The sequence below is a fragment of the Staurois parvus genome, unplaced genomic scaffold (assembly GCF_062004578.1).
Source record: "Staurois parvus isolate SC_StPar_1 unplaced genomic scaffold, SC_StPar_1.0 ptg000819l, whole genome shotgun sequence".
Taxonomy (NCBI): Eukaryota; Metazoa; Chordata; class Amphibia; order Anura; family Ranidae; genus Staurois; species Staurois parvus.
In genome coordinates, this window is record NW_028318615.1 from 1018662 (window position 1) to 1038895 (window position 20234).

At 46.7% G+C, this 20234-nt stretch overlaps 1 protein-coding gene across 1 annotated transcript in view; it reads right to left on the bottom strand.

Annotated features, from left to right (window-relative positions):
- Positions 1-699: 699 nt before the first annotated feature.
- Positions 700-20234, bottom strand: part of LOC149443983 (uncharacterized) — a 73214-nt gene continuing 53679 nt past the window's right edge. Inside the window, exon 3 of the mRNA XM_089655112.1 lies at positions 700-2543. Within this exon, the coding sequence (XP_089511238.1) occupies positions 1744-2543 (800 nt within the window). The 3' untranslated portion in view covers positions 700-1743. The remainder of the gene's footprint in view (positions 2544-20234) is intronic.

A 20234-nucleotide genomic window follows, 5' to 3' on the forward strand; every position in this document is an offset into this window, starting at 1 on the left:
TCCAAAAAGATGACCTGATACTTGGTGGGTAATTATATATTTTCTGTTGATTTTGCTTGCTTAGATTACTAAGTCCTTTGCCACATTCCTTTGTAACCTAATAACTCTCCCCATGATAACATCATTTCAAGTTAAGTCATTTATAAAAATGTTCCTGTTCTTAGGCCATACTGGTGGACTATTCTGCAGTTTATTCCTTCTGCAGGAGACAGATTATTGTCCGTTTTTATTGGTTATGATGTTTACAGGGAGACTAATTATTGAATTTAATTCACTCTATATTAGAGCTTTTACAGAAACATCTTAGTGTCAGTGTAAATCACAATCTGACTATTGTTTATGGTGTTTGTAGGTGACTTATGTAAATAAATATTGATTTTCATACTCTGCAGTCTATACCTACACAGATCTTGTTTGAGTTCCTAAAGAATTTTTCAGATTAACTTATTTTTATAAATCATTTTTTGTATTGGAGACACTGTGATTAAAACCAAAAATACCTCATTTGGCCTTTAGATGACGCTAAGTATCCTATCAATTAGCACCATCTAGTGTCCAAAGTGTCAGGGAACACCTGAACAATTGATTTAGTCAGCTAAATCAATTGTTCAGGTATTCCCTGACAATTTGGACACTAGATGTGCTAATTGCTAGGATACGTAGTGTCATCTAAAGGCCAAATGAGGTATTTTTGGTTTTAAATCAATGGTTGGTTTAATTCTGTGGTTTTATGTAATTTTTATCGTCAATGTTTGAAAATGTATGATCTCAGGTATTTGTACGAAATCACCCTTAACATAGTAACCTAAGGGGTCTATGCAAAAAATATATTGGGGGAGATGACAAGCATGTGTCCAGCTGTGACAAATTCTGGCCATATTTTAATAAACTCAGTGACTTCCTATAATCATCAGCTCCCTCTAGTGGCCATAATGATGTATTACTTCCAAAATACCTCAATCAGGAAAAACAGTTTAATACCGCATTATGGCCATTAGATGGAGTCAATGATCATAGGAAATCCCTGCATGAAAAGATTCCAACATGTGACATGGCTGAATGAATGCTGGTCATATTAGTTCATCTATTCTCTAAGTGGGGCGGTATCTATTGGGCCAATCCCTTTTACAAACCACACATAATATCGCCCTTCAAAGTGAAAACAGAAACGATTTGCACAAAATCAAAGAGTAGAAATATTTTCCGGTGGATCCCCTCTACCCAGTTCTCCTTCCCTCCTGTTGGGGGATGGGAGAAGGATGGACTGAAGACAAAGAGACGCTTCGGGGTCACCACTGTTCTGTAGAGCCTTGAAATGAAGGACATCAACTTCAGAAGTTCTTGTTGTCTGTGTGAAGTTCCCCGATAACGAGATCTGGGCTCTCCCGGCTTCTAGCTCTGTAACCCGCTATATCATTATCAGGAAACGCAACTCCGACACCCAAGAAGGGCTGAAGTTGTGTCCTTCATTTCCAGGATCTACTGACCACTCTGCACCCCGACATTTACTGCACTTCATCCATGTCTTTGGGGGCCTCTCATCTCCTTATCAACTGTTTCTTCCATGATGAAGATCAGCCATGGAGTATATCTGAGGTGTATATCAGGGGGGGCTTCTTCCCCACATGAGAGCTGGGATGTCCAGCAACATTAATCTAGGAACTCAAGGCCCTAATACACCTCCAGGGTTGTGTGGGACCCCTAGTGTATGGGAAGACAGGACTTCAGTGAAGAACATTTCTCTCACTCAGGACAGGAAAGTGGCTTCTCTGTGTGAGATCTCTGATGTCTGTAAAGACTGGACTTCTGTGAAAAACATTGCCCACACTCAGGACAGGAATACGGCTTCTCCCCCGTGTGGCATCTCTGATGTGCAATAAGATGGGATTTCTGTGAAAAACATTTACCGCACTCAGGACAGGAATATGGCTTCTCCCCCTTGTGAGATTTCTGATGTGTGTAAAGACTGGACTTCCATGAAAAACATCTCCCGCACTCAGTACAGGAATACGGCTTCTCCCCTGTGTGAGATCTCTGATGTGGGTAAAGACTGGACTTATCTGAAAAACATTTCCCGCACTCAGGACAGGAATACGGCTTCTCCCCCGTGTGAGATCTCTGATGTGCGTAAAGATGGGACTTCTCTGAAAAACATTTCCCGCACTCAGGACAGGAATACGGCTTCTCCCCCGTGTGACATCTCTGATGTATGGAAAGATAGGACTTAGTTGAAAAACATTTCCGGCACTCAGGACAGGAAAATGTCTTCTCCCCCGTGTGAGATCTCTGATGTGTGTAAAGATTGGACTTATCTGAAAAACATTTCCCACACTCAACACAGGAATATGGCTTCTCCCCCGTGTGAGATCTCTGATGTGTGTAAAGATAGTCCTTTGTTGAAAAACATTTCCCACACTCAGGACAAGAATACGGCTTCTCCCCCGTGTGAGATCTCTGATGTATGGAAAGATGGGACTTAGTTGAAAAACATTTCCCACACTCAGGACAGGAATATGGCTTCTCCCCCGTGTGAGATCTCTGATGTGTGTAAAGATAGTAATTAGTTGAAAAACATTTCCCACACTCAGGACAGGAATACGGCTTCTCTCCCGTGTGAGATCTCTGATGTATGTAAAGACTGGAATTCTGTGAAAAACAGTTCCCACACTCAGGACAGGAATATGGCTTCTCCCCCGTGTGAGATCTCTGATGTATAGAAAGATGGGACTTCTGTGAAAAACATTTCCCACACTCAGGACAGGAATACGGCTTCTCCCCCGTGTGGAATCTCTGATGTGTGTAAAGATAGTACTTAGTTGAAAAACATTTCCCGCACTCGAGACAGGAATACGGCTTCTCTCCCGTGTGAGAGCTCTGATGTGTGTAAAGATAGTACTTAGTTGAAAAACATTTCCCGCACTCATGACAGGAATATGGTTTTTCCCCCGTGTGAGATCTTTTATGCCTATTAAGACCGGATTTATAATGGAACCCCTTCCCGCACTCAGTACAGGAGAACCTCTTCTCTGTTGGAAGGCCGGCCCGGTCCCGCACAGTCTGAGGTTCCTCAGGATACGAGGAATCCGATGGCCCATCTACACTGGGTGGTGCCGGATGGACATTGGAGGGAGCCGGGTTTTCTCCTGGACTATACTGTGTCATGTCCTCATCTTCTACTTTCCAGTCTGGAGACAAAGTGAGACAATCCTCTGAGGTTTTCCTCATCTCACGGCCATGGACTAAAATACAAAGACAAAGAGGATTACTAGACAGAAGCTGATTGGTTCCCCCAAACCAGGATTCCGCCCACATCAGGAAGCTTGGTCTCTGAGGAGTGCACAATTCCACCCTCAAGGGAACTAGGAAATGGCTCCTCTGATCTCCTACCAGGTCATTTCTTTATTCATGGACCTTAGTCAGAGAGTGAGGAAACAACCAGAACTGTCTTTTATAGGAGGGACAGTGATGAGGGGATTATAGGACGAGGGTCCCCACCCCCTCTATCACTCATCGCCATCTTCCCAACACAAGAAGTACTGCACTTCCTTATTTAGTCCATGATTTAGTCATGAAGAACAGCGGGGCTGAGCCCCCCCAGAGGTCAGAGAGTGAGGATGGGGGAAGAAAAACCAAGATGAAGACTGGACTGATCCTGAAGACCACCATCATTGGGGTATTGACTCCTCCCTCATTATCACTTTCTGTTTAAGGGTCCAAAGTTGGAGGATGTTATCACATTATTATCACCATGTAAAAGTCTGTGCTCCAATCACATCATCCGATATGTCCAGCTGGGAGGAAATGGGGGGAACAAGAGAGAATCCATATTATGTGTATATATAGCAATGGGGGGAGGGGGAGAGCAGAAGTCAGGACTATGGAATGTACAACAGAGTACAGTGGGGATCAAAAGTTTGGGCACCCCAGCTAAAAATTTGTATTATTGTGCATAAAGAAGCCAAGGAAAGATGGAAAAATCTCCAAAAGGCATCAAATTACAGATTAGACATTCTTATGATATGTCAACAAAAGTTAGATTTTATTTCCATCATTTACACTTTCAAAATAACAGAAAACAAAAAAATGGCGTCTGCAAAAGTTTGGGCCCCCTGCAGAGTTAATATCTTGTACTGCCCCCTTTGGCAAGTATCACAGCTTGTAAACACTTTTTGTAGCCAGCCAAGAGTCTTTCAATTCTTGTTTGAGGTATCTTTGCCCATTCTTCCTTACAAAAGTCTTCCAGTTCTTTGAGATTTCTGGGCTGTCTGTCACGCACGGCTCTTTTAAGGTCTATCCATAGATTTTCAATGATGTTGAGGTCAGGAGATTGTGAAGGCCATGGCAAAACCTTCAGTTTACGCCTCTTGATGTAATCCCCCGTGGATTTCGAGGTGTGTTTAGGATCATTATCCATTTGTAGAAGCCATCCTCTCTTTAACTTCAGCTTTTTCACAGATGGCATCAAGTTACCATCCAAAATTTGCTGAAATTGTATTGAATCCATTTTTCCTTCTACTCGTGAGATGTTCCCTGTGCCACTGGCTGCAACACAACCCCAAAGCATGATTGATCCAACCCCATGCTTAACAGTTGGACAGAGGTTCTTTTCATTCAATTCTGTGCCCCTTCTTCTCCAAACGTACCTTTGCTCATTCCGGCCAAAAAGTTCAATTTTAACCTCATCGGTCCACAGAACTTGTTTCCAAAATGCATCAGGCTTGTCTATATGTTCATTTGCAAAGTTCAAACGATGATTTTTGTGGTGAGGACGTAGAAGAGGTTTTCTTCTGATGACTCTTCCATGAAGACCATATTTGTACAAGTATCTCTTTATAGTGGAATAGTGTACCACAACTCCAGTGTCTGCCAGATCTTTCTGGAGGGATTGTGCAGTCAAACGTGGGTTTTGAATTGTTTTTCTCACAATCCTGCGAGCTGTTCTGTCTGATATTTTTCTTGGTCTTCCAGATCTTGCTTTAACTTCCACTGTTCCTGATGACTGCCATTTCTTAATTACATTCCGAACAGAGGATATTGACATCTGAAAACGCTTTGCTATCTTCTTATAGCCTTCTCCAGCTTTGTGAGCGTCAACTATTTTCAGTTTCAGTTTTCTAGACAACTGCTTAGAAGAACCCATGGTGCTGATTGTTGGGGCAAGGTCAGATGAGTCTGGGCATTTAAAACCTTTGAGAGTGACATCACCTGGTCTTCCCAGACGATGACTGAGAACAATCCATGACACTGGCAGGTCTCAGCTTGGCAAAGGGGGCAGTGCATGCTATAAATTCTGCAGGGTGCCCAAACTTTTGCAGACGCCATTTTTTTGTTTTCTGTTATTTTGAAAGTGTAAATGATGGAAATAAAATCTAACTTTTGTTGACATATTATAAGAATGTCTAATCTGTAATTTGATGCCTTTTGGAGATTTTTCCATCTTTCCTTGGCTTCTTTATGCACATTAATACAAATTTTTAGCTGGGGTGCCCAAACTTTCGATCCCCACTGTATATAGTGCAGGGGTCAGGAGGATGTCATGTACAACATAGAGAATATAGTGCAGGGGTCAGGAGTATGTAATGCACAACATAGAGAATATAGTGCAGGGGTCAGGAGTATGTAATGTACAACATAGAAAATATAGTGCAGGGGCCAGGAGTATGTAATGCACAACATAGAGTATATAGTGCAGGGGTCAGGAGTATGTAATGTACAACAGAGTGTATAGTGCAGGGGGTCAGGAGTATGTAATGCACAACAGAGTGTATAGTGCAGGGGTCAGGAGTATGTAATGTACAACATAGAGTATATAGTGCAGGGGTCAGGAGGATGTAATGTACAACATAGAGTATATAGTGCAGGGGTCAGGAGTATATAATGTACAACATAGAGTGTATAGTGCAGGGGTCAGGAGTATGGAATGTACAACATGGGGTATATAGTGCAGGGGTCAGGAGTATGGAATGTACAACAGAGTATATAGTGCAGGGGTCAGGAGTATGTAATGTACAACATAGAGTATATAGTGCAGGGGTCAGGATTATGTAATGTACAACAGAGTATATAGTGCAGGGGTCAGGAGTATGTAATGTACAACATAGAGTATATAGTGCAGGGGTCAGGAGTATGGAATGTACAACAGAGTATATAGTGCAGGGGTCAGGAGTATGTAATGTACAACATAGAGTATATAGTGCAGGGCTCAGGAGTATGTAATGTACAACATGGAGTATATAGTGCAGGGGTCAGGAGTATGGAATGTACAGCATAGAGTATATAGTGCAGGGGTCAGGAGTATGGAATGTACAACATAGAGTATATAGTGCAGGGGTCAGGAGGATGTAATGTACAACAGAGTATATAGTGCAGGGGTCAGGAGTATGTAATGTACAACATACAGTATATAGTACAGGGGTCAGGAGTATGTAATGTACAACATGGAGTATATAGTGCAGGGGTCAGGAGTATGTAATGTACAACATAGAGTATATAGTGCAGGGGTCAGGAGTATATAATGTACAACATAGAGTATATAGTGCAGGGGTCAGGAGTATGTAATGTACAACATAGAGTATATAGTGCAGGGGTCAGGAGTATGTAATGTACAACATACAGTATATAGTGCAGGGGTATGTAATGTACAACATAGAGTATATAGTGCAGGGGTATGTAATGTACAACATAGAGTATATAGTGCAGGGGTCAGGAGTATGTAATGTACAACATAGAGTATATAGTGCAGGGGTCAGGTCTATGTAATGTACAACATAGAGTATATAGTGCAGGGGTCAGGAGGATGTAATGTACAACATAGAGTATATAGTGCAGGGGTCAGGAGTATGGAATGTACTACATAGAGTATATAGTGCAGGGGTCAGGAGTATGTAATGTACAAGTTATATAGTATAAGGGTCAGGACTCTCAGTATTAGTATTCTGTAATCAGTGGAAGCTTAAATGTTTACTGTAGACAACATGTAGAGGTGAGCTGGGATTAAACCATCAAGAAACAGGTTAGATTGGAGGTGAGCAAATCCTTGGACAGAGGGGTGGTGGTGGATGTGGTACACTTGGACAGAGGGGTAGCGGTGGGGATTGTATACTAGGACAGAGGGGTGATAGTGGACGTGGTATACTTGGACAGAGGGGTGGCGGTGGACGTGGTATACTTGGACAGAGGGGTGGCGGTGGACGTGGTATACTTGGACAAAGGGGTGGCGGTAGACGTGGTATACTTGGACAGAGGGGTGGCGGTGGACGTGGTATACTTGGACAGAGGGGTAGCGGTGGGGATTGTATACTAGGACAGAGGGGTGATAGTGGACGTGGTATACTTGGACAGAGGGGTGGCGGTGGACGTGGTATACTTGGACAGAGGGGTGGCGGTGGACGTGGTATACTTGGACAGAGGGGTGGCGGTGGACGTGGTATACTTGGACAGAGGGGTGGCGGTGGACGTGGTATACTTGGACAGAGGGGTGGCGGTGGACGTGGTATACTTGGACAGAGGGGTGGCGGTGGACGTGGTATACTTGGAGAGAGGGGTGGCGGTGGACGTGGTATACTTGGACAGAGGGGTGGCGGTGGACGTGGTATACTTGGACAGAGGGGTGGCGGTGGACGTGGTATACTTGGACAGAGGGGTGGCGGTGGACGTGGTATACTTGGACAGAGGGGTGGCGGTGGATGTGGTATACTTGGACAGAGGGGTGGCGGTGGACGTGGTATACTTGGACAGAGGGGTGGCGGTGGACGTGGTATACTTGGACAGAGGGGTGGTGGTGGACGTGGTATACTTGGACAGAGGGGTGGCTGTGGACGTGGTATACTTGGACAGAGGGGTGGAGAAAGATCTGTGGGAGTCAATGGTGGAGAAGGATCTGTGGGGGGGGTCAATGGGGGAGAAGGATCTGGAGGAGTCAATGGTGGAGAAGGATCTGGAGGAGTCAATGGTGGAGAAGGATCTGGGGGGGTCAATGGTGGAAAAGGATATGAGGGACTGTCAGGGATCGCGGCAGCAAGCGGGTCTGCGCAAGCGCAGAATGCCGATTCATTCTAGCCGGTGGGCACTAGAACCTGGGTGGCCGCACATGTGCACTCCCAATTGAGGACGCTCGCCTGGCACCAATGACAGGGCAGGGCGCACTATTTAAACCTGCCCCACACAGACTCTCAATGCCGTATAGTCTTGTATCCTGTGTTCCTGTTCCTGTGTATCTGCTGATTGATTTGTTACCGACCCTGCCTGATCCTGACCTCTGCTGACTTCTCCTGATCCTGACCTCTGCCGACTTCTCCTGATCCTGACCTCTGCCGACTTCTCCTGATCCTGACCTCTGCCGACTTCTCCTGATCCTGACCTCTGCCGACTTCTCCTGATCCTGACCTCTGCCGACTTCTCCTGATCCTGACCTCTGCCGACTTCTTCTGATCCTGACCTCTGCTGACTTCTCCTGACCTCTGCTGACTACTTCTGCTCTGACCTCTGCTGACTACTTCTGCTCTGACCTCTGCTGACTTCTCCTGCTCTGACCTCTGCTGACTTCTCCTGCTCTGACCTCTGCTGACTTCTCCTGATCCTGACCTCTGCTGACTTCTCCTGATCCTGACCTCTGCCGACTTCTCCTGATCCTGACCTCTGCCGACTTCTCCTGATCCTGACCTCTGCCGACTTCTCCTGATCCTGACCTCTGCTGACTTCTTCTGATCCTGACCTCTGCTGACTTCTCCTGACCTCTGCTGACTACTTCTGCTCTGACCTCTGCTGACTACTTCTGCTCTGACCTCTGCTGACTTCTCCTGCTCTGACCTCTGCTGACTTCTCCTGCTCTGACCTCTGCTGACTTCTCCTGATCCTGACCTCTGCTGACTTCTCCTGATCCTGACCTCTGCTGATCCTGACCTCTGCTGACTTCTCCTGATCCTGACCTCTGCTGACTTCTCCTGATCCTGACCTCTGCTGACTTCTCCTGATCCTGACCTCTGCTGACTTCTCCTGATCCTGACCTCTGCCGACTTCTCCTGATCCTGACCTCTGCCGACTTCTCCTGATCCTGACCTCTGCCGACTTCTCCTAATCCTGACCTCTGCCGACTTCTCCTGATCCTGACCTCTGCCGACTTCTCCTGATCCTGACCTCTGCCGACTTCTCCTGATCCTGACCTCTGCTGACTTCTCCTGACCTCTGCTGACTACTTCTGCTCTGACCTCTGCTGACTACTTCTGCTCTGACCTCTGCTGACTACTTCTGCTCTGACCTCTGCTGACTTCTCCTGCTCTGACCTCTGCTGACTTCTCCTGCTCTGACCTCTGCTGACTTCTCCTGATCCTGACCTCTGCTGACTTCTCCTGATCCTGACCTCTGCTGACTTCTCCTGATCCTGACCTCTGCTGATCCTGACCTCTGCTGACTTCTCCTGATCCTGACCTCTGCTGACTTCTCCTGATCCTGACCTCTGCTGACTTCTCCTGATCCTGACCTCTGCTGACTTCTCCTGATCCTGACCTCTGCTGACTTCTCCTGCTCTGATCTCTGCTGACTTCTCCTGCTCTGACCTCTGCTGACTTCTCCTGACCTCTGCTGACTTCTCCTGCTCTGACCTCTGCTGACTTCTCCTGCTCTGACCCCTGGCTTGTTTACTTCTCTCCTGGATATCCCTATTTGATCTGACCTCCTGTTACTGAACCCGGCGACTGACCCGACTACTCTTTGCCTGCTACCTTGTACCACGCTGACCCCACTGTTACCGATCCGGCCCATCTGACCACGCTCACTACTCTGCCATCCATCCATCCTGCACAGATCCAGTCATCACGGCTCCAGCCTTCCGCCTCTTCACATCAGGCTCTCTACCTGCATATACCTCTGGCAGATCCCTCTACCACGGGCGGGTGTACTCAGGGGCCGTGACCTGGTCACTGTCTGCTCCAAGTCCATCCCCACCATCAGGGGTCCTAGTGAACAAGCAGACTGAGACTTAGATTCCACGCTCTGGGGAATCCTGTCCTGTGGACTTCTAGAGGTACCGCCAGGCGGTGTCTGACAGGGACAGTGGTGGAGAAGAAGGCAGAAGACCCCAGTAACATGTCCTGGGTGCCTACATTATGCAATGCTTAGAGTAACAATCAACATTTTGCTGCCGGCTGATCCCCAGAATCTCCATAAATCCAGTCTAGATACATAAATTGTGTCTGCAGCACAGAGAAGGAAGATTATCCGAGAGAAATCCAGGAATACAGGACGGGGAACACAGCTCAGGAAAGTGACCAGGGGATTACAGGCTGATATCACCCAGTCCCCGCCCTACTCTGGACCAATCAGTGAGCAGTATGGGTGGAGGAATGGATTTAGTGTTCATGACCCACCTGTGCTGATCTCTGTAGGAGTGTCCTCCTCTATAAATGTCCCCGTTATTCCATCCTCCTCCATAGACTGCTGATCATCCCTCACATACGCCTCTTCTTCTTCTGCTTTCACCTCAAATTCTATATCGATTGGATCTCCACTCTAAATCAAGGAAATGAGAGAAAATATCATCTGTAAAATGTAAGGTCACATAAAAACTCCACACATTGTCTTTACAAGTCCATGTTCTAGATGCTCCATCCCACCAACCTTGTAATAGTGAGGGATGGTGTGACCTTCCTGTGTGGAATCCCGGGAATACAGAGGACGGGGACATCTCTCTGGTGGGTTCCTGGTATTAGGTGGCTCCATCATATCCTTGTGTCCTTCTGAAAACTCCTCCATCACTCCATACTCCTCATCCTCCTCTTTATACTCTTCTTTAACATCAATATTATCATCCCCGAGGATTCCACTCTGAAAGATATAATAAAACATTCATTGTAACAAACATGCTGTGTATAAATCACAACTACCAATAATTGTCATCATCTACCTGATGATGGTGAGGGATGGTGTGACCTTCCTGTGTGGAATCCCGGGAATACAGAGGACGGGGACATCTCTCTGGTGGGTTCCCATGACTGGATCCATCTGTAGGAAACACACACACTGACTGAATCCATTGTTTCTATGTGTTTATCAGATGATGGGGGATCTAGGTGGATCCTCCGTACTGCTCTCTCCTTTACAATAAAGTCTCCTCTTACCCGGTGATGTGAGGGGCGGCTGATTGTCCATCATGACGTCCTTGTAGAGATCCTTGTGTCCTTCTAAATACTCCCACTCCTCCATGGAGAAATAGACAGTGACACCCTGACACCTTATAGGAACCTGACACACACAATGATACAGTCACCATCCAGACACATCCCTTGTCTGTTACTGGAGAATGTCCCAGAATTCCCGGCACCGCTCACCTCTCTTGTCAGCAGCTCAGTGATCTCTCTGGTGACTTCTAGAATCTTCTTCTTCTTTCTCTCTTCTATCAGGGAGGGAGGTGGAGGCAATGTGATGTCATATGATCTCCAGACTTCACAGGAGGAAAACTCTACATCTGAACACAAATAGTCACATCAAATGATGTTCCCAGAATCCTCCTCACCTCTCCATTCAGGTCTCCATTTTATTAAAGCCCCACTTCAGGCTGAGGTATAATTCCCCCCCCACAGGACCCCCACACTACGCAGGGTATAGGCTTGTTGCAGCATTCTGATGTCATTACATACAACGCAGGACCAACAGTCCCACTTTACATGTGAGGATACCAAGGGACCCCACATCCTAAGAACATCAGGGAAATGTCAGATGGAGGGACATTGGGGGAGGAGCTGTGAGGTCAGTGTGATGTCATAGGATTATCTGACTCTGGATGGAGGGACATTGGGAGGAGGAGCTGTGAGGTCAGTGTGATGTCATAGGATTATCTGACTCTGGATGGAGGGACATTGGGAGGAGGAGCTGTGAGGTCAGTGTGATGTCATAGGATTCTCTGACTCTGGATGGAGGGACATTGGGAGGAGGAGCTGTGAGGTCAAAGTGATGTTATAGGATTCTCTGACTCTGGATGGAGGGACATTGGGAGGAGGAGCTGTGAGGTCAATGTGATGTCATAGGATTCTCTGACTCTGGATGGAGGGACATTGGGAGGAGGAGCTGTGAGGTCAGTGTGATGTCATAGGATTATATGACTCTGGTTGGAAGGACATTGGGGGAGGAGCTGCAAGGTCAGTGTGATGTCATAGGATTCTCCATCCCCCGCCACTTATAATAGTGGTATAATCCATTAGTATAGACTGATGAGGTGAGAAGGTGACACCTCTCCACAATGAGGAGAATGTTCTGGCCCCGGAAGTGGGGGAATGTTCTGCCCCTGAAGGGGTTAATCTGGGTTCCCACACTATATGTGTGTGTATCATCATCTGCTGGAGATAAAAGACGTCACAGTGACTATGGAGGAAGAGGACGGACATGACTATGGAGGAAGAGGACGGACATGACTATGGAGGAAGAGGACGGACATGATGGGGGTTACTGGGTGTAAATAGGAAATAACATCTTACTACCTCCTCTGCTGCCACTTCCAGCAACGTCTCCTCTTCGCTTCATCCCAACTCAGCTCTCACCCGGAACTTCCTGTCTGTACCTGACATCACTTCCTGTCTTCCATAGAGACTTCCTGTCTGGGTAGAAGTGAGATCCCCACCTTGTAGAGCTCAGAGGAACTGCAGCCCCGAGAAGTGTCTGGTAGTGTGACCCCGGCCTTGTGCTGGGTGTGTATGGACTGTAGATGCTTGTGTAGGGAGGAAATGACTCCTATCTGTGACTGCTGTAACCTGCTGACTGGCATCTCCTGTGAAATCTGACACTTGCACTGGATACACACAAGGCAGTCAGGGATTTCAGCCCCTCCCTTCTCCTCTCAGACCTTAATACAGAGAGAGCCAATCAGAAGAGCTATTAAAGGAGCCAATGACAGGGACTTTCTCAAGCAGGAGGTGCAGCTGCAAAGCATTGTGGAATATGCAGTCCTGAACAGAAATGGCCAGATAGGCTGATATGAGGGATGGAACTACAGAGACCAGCATGCTTAGTGAGAGCAGAGTGAAGGACTCCATCTTGTTTTTCCTGAGGGGAGGCAGTCTGCATGTGGCAGGAGACAGTCTGGACCTGGCAGAGAAGTGCTCAGGGTCAGTTCACTCCATGTTTAGGTATCTGCATCAGTCAGGGAACATCCAACCTGAGAGATGTGGCCTACAGTACAGTGCCTACACCGACAGTGTGAAGGGCTCATCGTGAGGTGACCACAGGAGCCGGTCATTTCCAGGACCATGGTTTGGGCCTTAGTCCGAGGATCTGGTGAGAGGGATCGGCACAGGGGGTGATGCCAGTTAGAGGGGTGGGAGATTAGTAAACATTCTCTCCTGGATCTCCCCTTCTTTCATTGAACATTTACTCCTGGATTTCCACTTCCCATGGTGAGCGTTCACTCCTGGATTTCTCCCTCCTGGAGTGAGCATTCGCTCCTGGATCCCCCTTCCTTCAGTGAACATTGACTGGTGGATATCAGAGGATGGGGAGACGTCAGAGGTTCATCAGATGTCAGGAGAGACATTAGAGGTCTATCAGCTTCATCTGAGAACAGGGGAGACATCAAAATGTCCATCAGCTTCATTGTAGAACAAGGGAGACATCAGAGGTCCATCAGCTTTATCAGAGGGCAGGGAAGTCATCAGAGGTCCATCAGCTTCAACAAAGGATAGGCAGACATCAGAGGTCCATCAGCCTCATTGGAGACGGGAGACATCAGAGGTCCATTAGCTTCATCAGAGGACAGAGGAGAAATCAAAGGTTTATCAGCTTCATCAGAGGACAGGGGAGACATCAGAGTTCCATCAGCTTTATTGGAGGACAGGGGAGTCATCAGAGGTCCATCAGCTTCATCGTAGGACAAGGGAGACATCAGAGGTCCATCAACTTTATTGGATGACAGAGGAGTCATCAGAGGCTGTCACAGATCCCACCCACATGCACACGCCCACAGCGACTTGCTAACCGAGGCATGCATGTCTGGCCATGACTTGGTGTAAAGAGGGAATGAGGGGGACTTATTTTGTCACAGCCCGCACTACCTCTCCTCTCATATTAGGACCCATGCAGTTTATGTTGTCTATATGGAGGAGGTGTAGGGTTAGATTCATCCTAGGCTCTAAGTGTTCCCCCTTGACCAACATCATTTTTAATCCAAGTCTCCCAGATAGTCTGGCCATTGGTCGAGTGCCTCCTTGGGCTGAGGTTAATCTATTCCAATTGCCACATTTGGTCAATCCCGGAATTCACAACCTTAAATCCTTCCCTGACATTCAAAAAGCTGCTCGCATTCCACCCCATCAGTATTTTATCTACAGATACAACACATTTTTGCCTCCAAAGCCTCTTCTCTGACTCTTGAACAACCTACCCCTTTAGATCATATCTGCCTCCAAGGCCCACACCACCGGGACATCATTTCCGCTACGTATACATTGCTTGTAGATGTCGCCCTTTTTCTATTGGTTCTCCCCTTTATATGTGTAAATGGTCCCGTTTCCTTCAATGTGATATTGGGTTGGATCAATGGAGTAGGATTTGGGAGGCCTCTTCTAAATCTTCTGTGTGTGTAATGTATACAGAAAATCCTTCTAAGACCCCCATGTTTTGGTATCGGACCCCTGAGGTTCTCCATGATAGTAACCTGAATGTTTCTTCTGTTTGCTGGTGTTGTGGGACGGAAACTGACACTCTTTTCCACATTTTTTGGGATTGCCGGTCCATTGCGCCCTTTTGGAGGAGGTCCTTACCCCATTGTGGTTACTTCTGCGGGCTCCTGTCCCTTTTGAGCCCATTTACTTTCTGTTGGGTCTACCTTTTCGGGTCTCTCTAAATGTGCGAGGAAACTTTCCACCTACATGAGGGCAGCCAGGAGAACCATTCCCATGCATTGGCTGTCTTCTATGTCCCCCATGTTACCGGCACTGATGAAGGTCAGAGCAGAAATGAGAAAGTTGGAGTACCTACCTGCTTTACACCCTGCTACTGTCCCTGCGCTGGAGGCAGTTCAGGACCCACGGGACACCTATGACACCGATCTGTCTGCTCCGATCGTTTGTCATTGATGGCCATGTCACTGTTTTGTATTGACATTGTATGTTCTTATGTACCTCTCATCGATGAGCTGCTTTATCAGCCTTCTCTCCCTCTCTGCTTTTATTTTACATTTACCTTTGTGGCTGCTTGTTGTAATGTGTGACATAGAGAGGGAAATGGGTGCTAATAGTCTGCAGGAGATCTGCTGAGATATAGAGAGGGAAATGGGTGCTAATAGGCTGCAGGAGATCCGCTGAGACATAGAAAGGGAAATGGGTGCTAATAGGCTGCAGGAGATCTGCTGAGATATAGAGAGGGAAATGGGTGCTAATAGGCTGCAGGAGATCTGCTGAGACATAGAGAGGGAAATGGGAGCTAATAGGTTGTAGGAGATCCGCTGAGAGATAGAGAGGGAAATGGGAGCTAATAGGCTGCAGGAGATCTGCCGAGACATAGAGAGGGAAATTGGTGCTAATAGGCTGCAGGAGATCCGCTGAGACAGAGGGAAATGGGAGCTAATAGGCTGCAGGAGATCCGCTGAGACAGAGGGAAATGGGAGCTAATAGGCTGCAGGAGATCTGCTGAGACATAGAGAGGGAAATGGGTGCTAATAGGCTGCCGGAGATCTGCTGAGACATAGAGAGGGAAATGGGTGCTAATAGGCTGCAGGAGATCCGCTGAGACGTAGAAAGGGAAATGAGTGCTAATAGGCTGCAGGAGATCTGCTGAGATATAGAGAGGGAAATGGGTGCTAATAGGCTGCAGGAGATCTGCTGAGACATAGAAAGGGAAATGGGCGCTAATAGGCTGCAGGAGATCCGCTGAGACATAGAGAGGGAAATGAGCGCTAATAGGCTGCAGGAGATCCGCTGAGACATAGAAAGGGAAATGAGCGCTAATAGGCTGAAGGAGATCCGCTGAGACATTGAAAGGGAAATGGGAGCTAATAGGCTGCAGGAGATCCGCTGAGACATAGAGATGGAAATGGGAGCTAATAGGCTGCAGGAGATCCGCTGAGACATAGAGAGGGAAAAGGGAGCTAATAGGCTGCAGGAGATCCGCTGAGACATAGAGAGGGAAATGGGAGCTAATAGGCTGCAGGAGATCCGCTGAGACATAGAGAGGGAAATGGGTGCTAATAGGCTGCAGGAGATCTGCTGAGACAATGAAATGTGTGTGAAATGGATGGATGTGCAGACACTCCCAGAAGATGATGTCATTATGAGTGGATTGATATATATTTTTGCATTGTCCCCCCAGAAGGATCAGGTTTGGCGGGATCGCTCTCATTAGCTATACATTTGTATTTTGTGTTCTGTGTTTGTAAGACTTTTCTATATGTAATAAGAGATGTTTGTTGAACAGTTGGTTACATAAGAGTTACATTTATTTCTTCTTCCTTTATTCAGTAATGTTTCATCTCCCGTAGTATCCCTGTAAGGTACATATTATACAGGAAGGGGGATTATGGGATGGATCTCGGGGCTGCAGTTCCTCTGAACTCCACAAGGTGGGGATCTCACCTATACTCACACAGGAAGCCTCTATGGAATGCAGACAGGAAGTGATGTCAGGCACAGACAGGAAGTGATGTCAGGCGCAGACAGGAAGTGATGTCAGGCACAGACAGGAAGTTCCAGCTGAGAGGTGAGGCGGGAAGAAGTATATCAGAGACGTTGGTGGAAGAGGCAGCAGAGGAGGTAATAAGATGTTATTTCCTATTTACAACAAATGTATATAAATCTGAGGCTCTTTTAGGAATGTTGGGGGCTTTAAAAAAATAAAAGGGGCTTTATAGCAACTCAAATGTGTAATATGTGTAACATTGTGCTGTTTATCTCCTCCTCCCCTCCCCCGCCTGTCTCCAGCACTGCACCCGGGGACTAGCAGGGAGGGGAGAGACCTTGCAGTGTAATGAGAACCGATTGGCTGCTCCTCAGGAAAGGGGAGTGTCCGGCTTATCCTTTCTCCCTTTCACTCCCAGAGCTGTTTTTGCACTTTTTGCACATTTAAAAAATCATTTTATCCTGAAGATGACACAAAACCCCCAAAATATCGATTTTCTGAAAGTAGAGACTTTAGAGAATAAAATAGCGGCAGTTCTAATGTTTTATGTCACAAAATATTATCACAAAGTCTAGGAAATGCCAAATTTCAATAAAAAATACACTTAAGTTAATTTCAGGGCACAAAAAAGCAATAACTGACCCATTTATGTGTAAAAATATAAAAGCCGAGGTTGCAGCGAGTAAATAGATATCCAACATGTCAAACCTTAAGTTGTGTGTGCTGAAATGGTGACAACCTTTAGTCCCGGTATTATCTATAGGTGACACATTTATAGCCCCTTCTAGGTCATCAGTATAGAGTACGGAGGAGGTCTGCTCCTAGAATTATCCTCTCATTCTGGTGTGACCGGAGATATGTAACGTGTATCACAATCAATGTTATCACGTGTAGGAGCTCCAGCGTGTGCTCTTACATTTAGGTGTGCATATATGTGGGGGTGGGGGGGCCTTAACATTTTTTAAAGGGAGGAGTTATGTACTTGGGTGTAACTTTAATTCTTTACAATTAAAAAAAAAATTTACTTAAGGGGACAAAGTCCTCTATGAGATGACTTTTGATGAGAGGTTCTCTTTATTGAGACATCCAGGGTCTAAAAGACCCCCAATGTCTCCCCTGTACTCCATTGGATGTAATGTAGTGCACATCGCACCGCATTACATTCTTTGCCGGCCTCGATGGTCGGGAAATCTATCATAACGTCACTTCTGGGTCAGGACAAGAAGGGAGTGAACATGTCCGCTCTCCTCCGTCCCCTCTACCCTCCGACACCCGCTGACCCGGGCCCACAGATGGGCAAGCAGAGCTGGGGAAGCATAGTAGGTACAGGAGAGGATCACACACACGGGGTGGCAGAGGCTGGCACCTGAAAGGAGAGCCCTGTGGCTTGCCCTCAGCAGGGATAAAGAATAAAAACAATACTTGCCCGGCCCCCAGAACTACATGTCCCGGGCGTCAGGTGATGTAAAGTGACCATCCCTGCATGATGAGCCGACATTGACCACACAGCACTGCCTCAGAGCAAACTAGTCATAGGAAGGATCAGATTTATCATTCCTTGTCTGCAGATCTAATACTCATCAAAACCAGTTCAGAGACCAAACAAACCCAACAGAGAAAAGGGGCCCCGGACCCCAAAATTGTAGTAAACACTAAACAGTCCAAACAAAATGTCTTCCCATGGGGGGAGTAGTTCTTCAATGTCCAGCAACCCTCCTATTCCCCCCTCACATCCACATCCTATTATTGTGTGACCAATACCATCCAAATCATTCTTACTTTCATTTCCCAAAGTTATCCGTCTACAAGGAGACCTGTATAGATCACATGATGGCACCAATGAGGATGGAGGAGGACCGGAGTCACATGACTGAGAAGATACTAAACCTCACCCTGGAGATCATCTACCTGCTGACCGGAGAGGTGAGGAGGATTCTGGGAGGTCACATGACATCACTCTTATCTCTATTAATAAAACACAGACCTGACCGGAGAGGTGAGGAGGATTCTGGGAGGTCACATGACATCACTCTCATCTCTATTAATAAAACACAGACCTGACTGGAGAGGTGAGGATTCTGGGAGGTCACATGACGTCACTCTCATCTCTATTGATAAAACACAGACCTGACCGGAGAGGTGAGGAGGATTCTGGGAGGTCACATGACATCACTCTTGTCTATTCTGGTCAATAGACCATTTTATTTTTGCACACATTTAGATGATGTCAGGTGGTTGATATTGTTTTATTTTTCTCCTGATCTGTAGGATTATGTTGTAAAGAAGAAGTCTAGTGGGGAGCCAATCTCAGGAGGATGGAGCAGAACCCAGAGCCTCACCATGGTGCCTCCATCTCATTCTCTGATACCTGAGAGGGAGAAAGAGCAGAAGATTCTGGAACTGACCACCATGATGGTCCATCAGCTGACAGGAGAGGTGAGCGGTGCCGGGAATTCTGGGACATTCTCCAGTAACAGACAAGGGATGTGTCTGGATGGTGACTGTATCATTGTGTGTGTCAGGTTCCTATAAGGTGTCAGGGTGTCACTGTCTATTTCTCCATGGAGGAGTGGGAGTATTTAGAAGGACACAAGGACCTCTACAAGGACGTCATGATGGACAATCAGCAGACTTTGGGTTTTGTGAAGATTGTAAGGAAGGAATTTCCCCGGAATGAGACGATATTGAAGCTCACCCTGGAGATCCTCAGCCTGCTGACTGGAGAGGTGAGTGTAATGAAGGGGTTAAATCTGACTCGGCTGTACACTGGGAGGTATTCAGAGTCACTTGAAGTCTTCTGATGTTCTGTAATCAATAACGACATCCACACAAGTACTATGAATACATAAAGTGTCCGGACTCTATGAGATTTGGTTATAGCACAAGATGGCGGCATTGGTTATAGAAGAGAACAATCTCAGCCTTCGTCCAATCAGGGAGACCCATGATTACCAGCATGCCACGCCCACTGACCACTAAATCCATGGGTGACATTTCCTGGTGGGTCAGTGAGCCTTACTAGTAAACCATTAGTGACTCTATTATATGACTTCTAGAAGGAGCTATAAATCTGACCCCATTGTCATCATATCATTGGATGGAGATGTCTGTCCTTTGCTGAGTCGGCACATTGTGGCCAATCCCTGGAGAATAAATCTAGAGCTGACCATAGAAGTGAGGGATTATGGGAGAGTGAGATTTATCTTTGTATCACATAGAACTGTACAGGAGTCATGAAGAAATCTACCGACAATGACACCAGAAGGAGATCTCATCGTATGACCACAAGATCCTCGAGAATCCAGAATCCCATCACCATCCCCCCACCTCCATCCCTGATCCCTACAAGACAGAAGACACAGAAGATTCTAGAAGTCACCAAGAAGATGATGGAGCTGCTGACAGGAGAGGTGAGCGGTGCCGGGAATTCTGGGACATTCTCCAGTAACAGACAAGGGATGTGTCTGGATGGTGACTGTATCATTGTGTGTGTCAGGTTCCTATAAGGTGTCAGGGTGTCACTGTCTATTTCTCCATGGAGGAGTGGGAGTATTTACAAGGACACAAGGATCTCTACAAGGACGTCATGATGGACAATCAGCCGCCCCTCACATCACCGGGTAAGAGGAGACTTTATT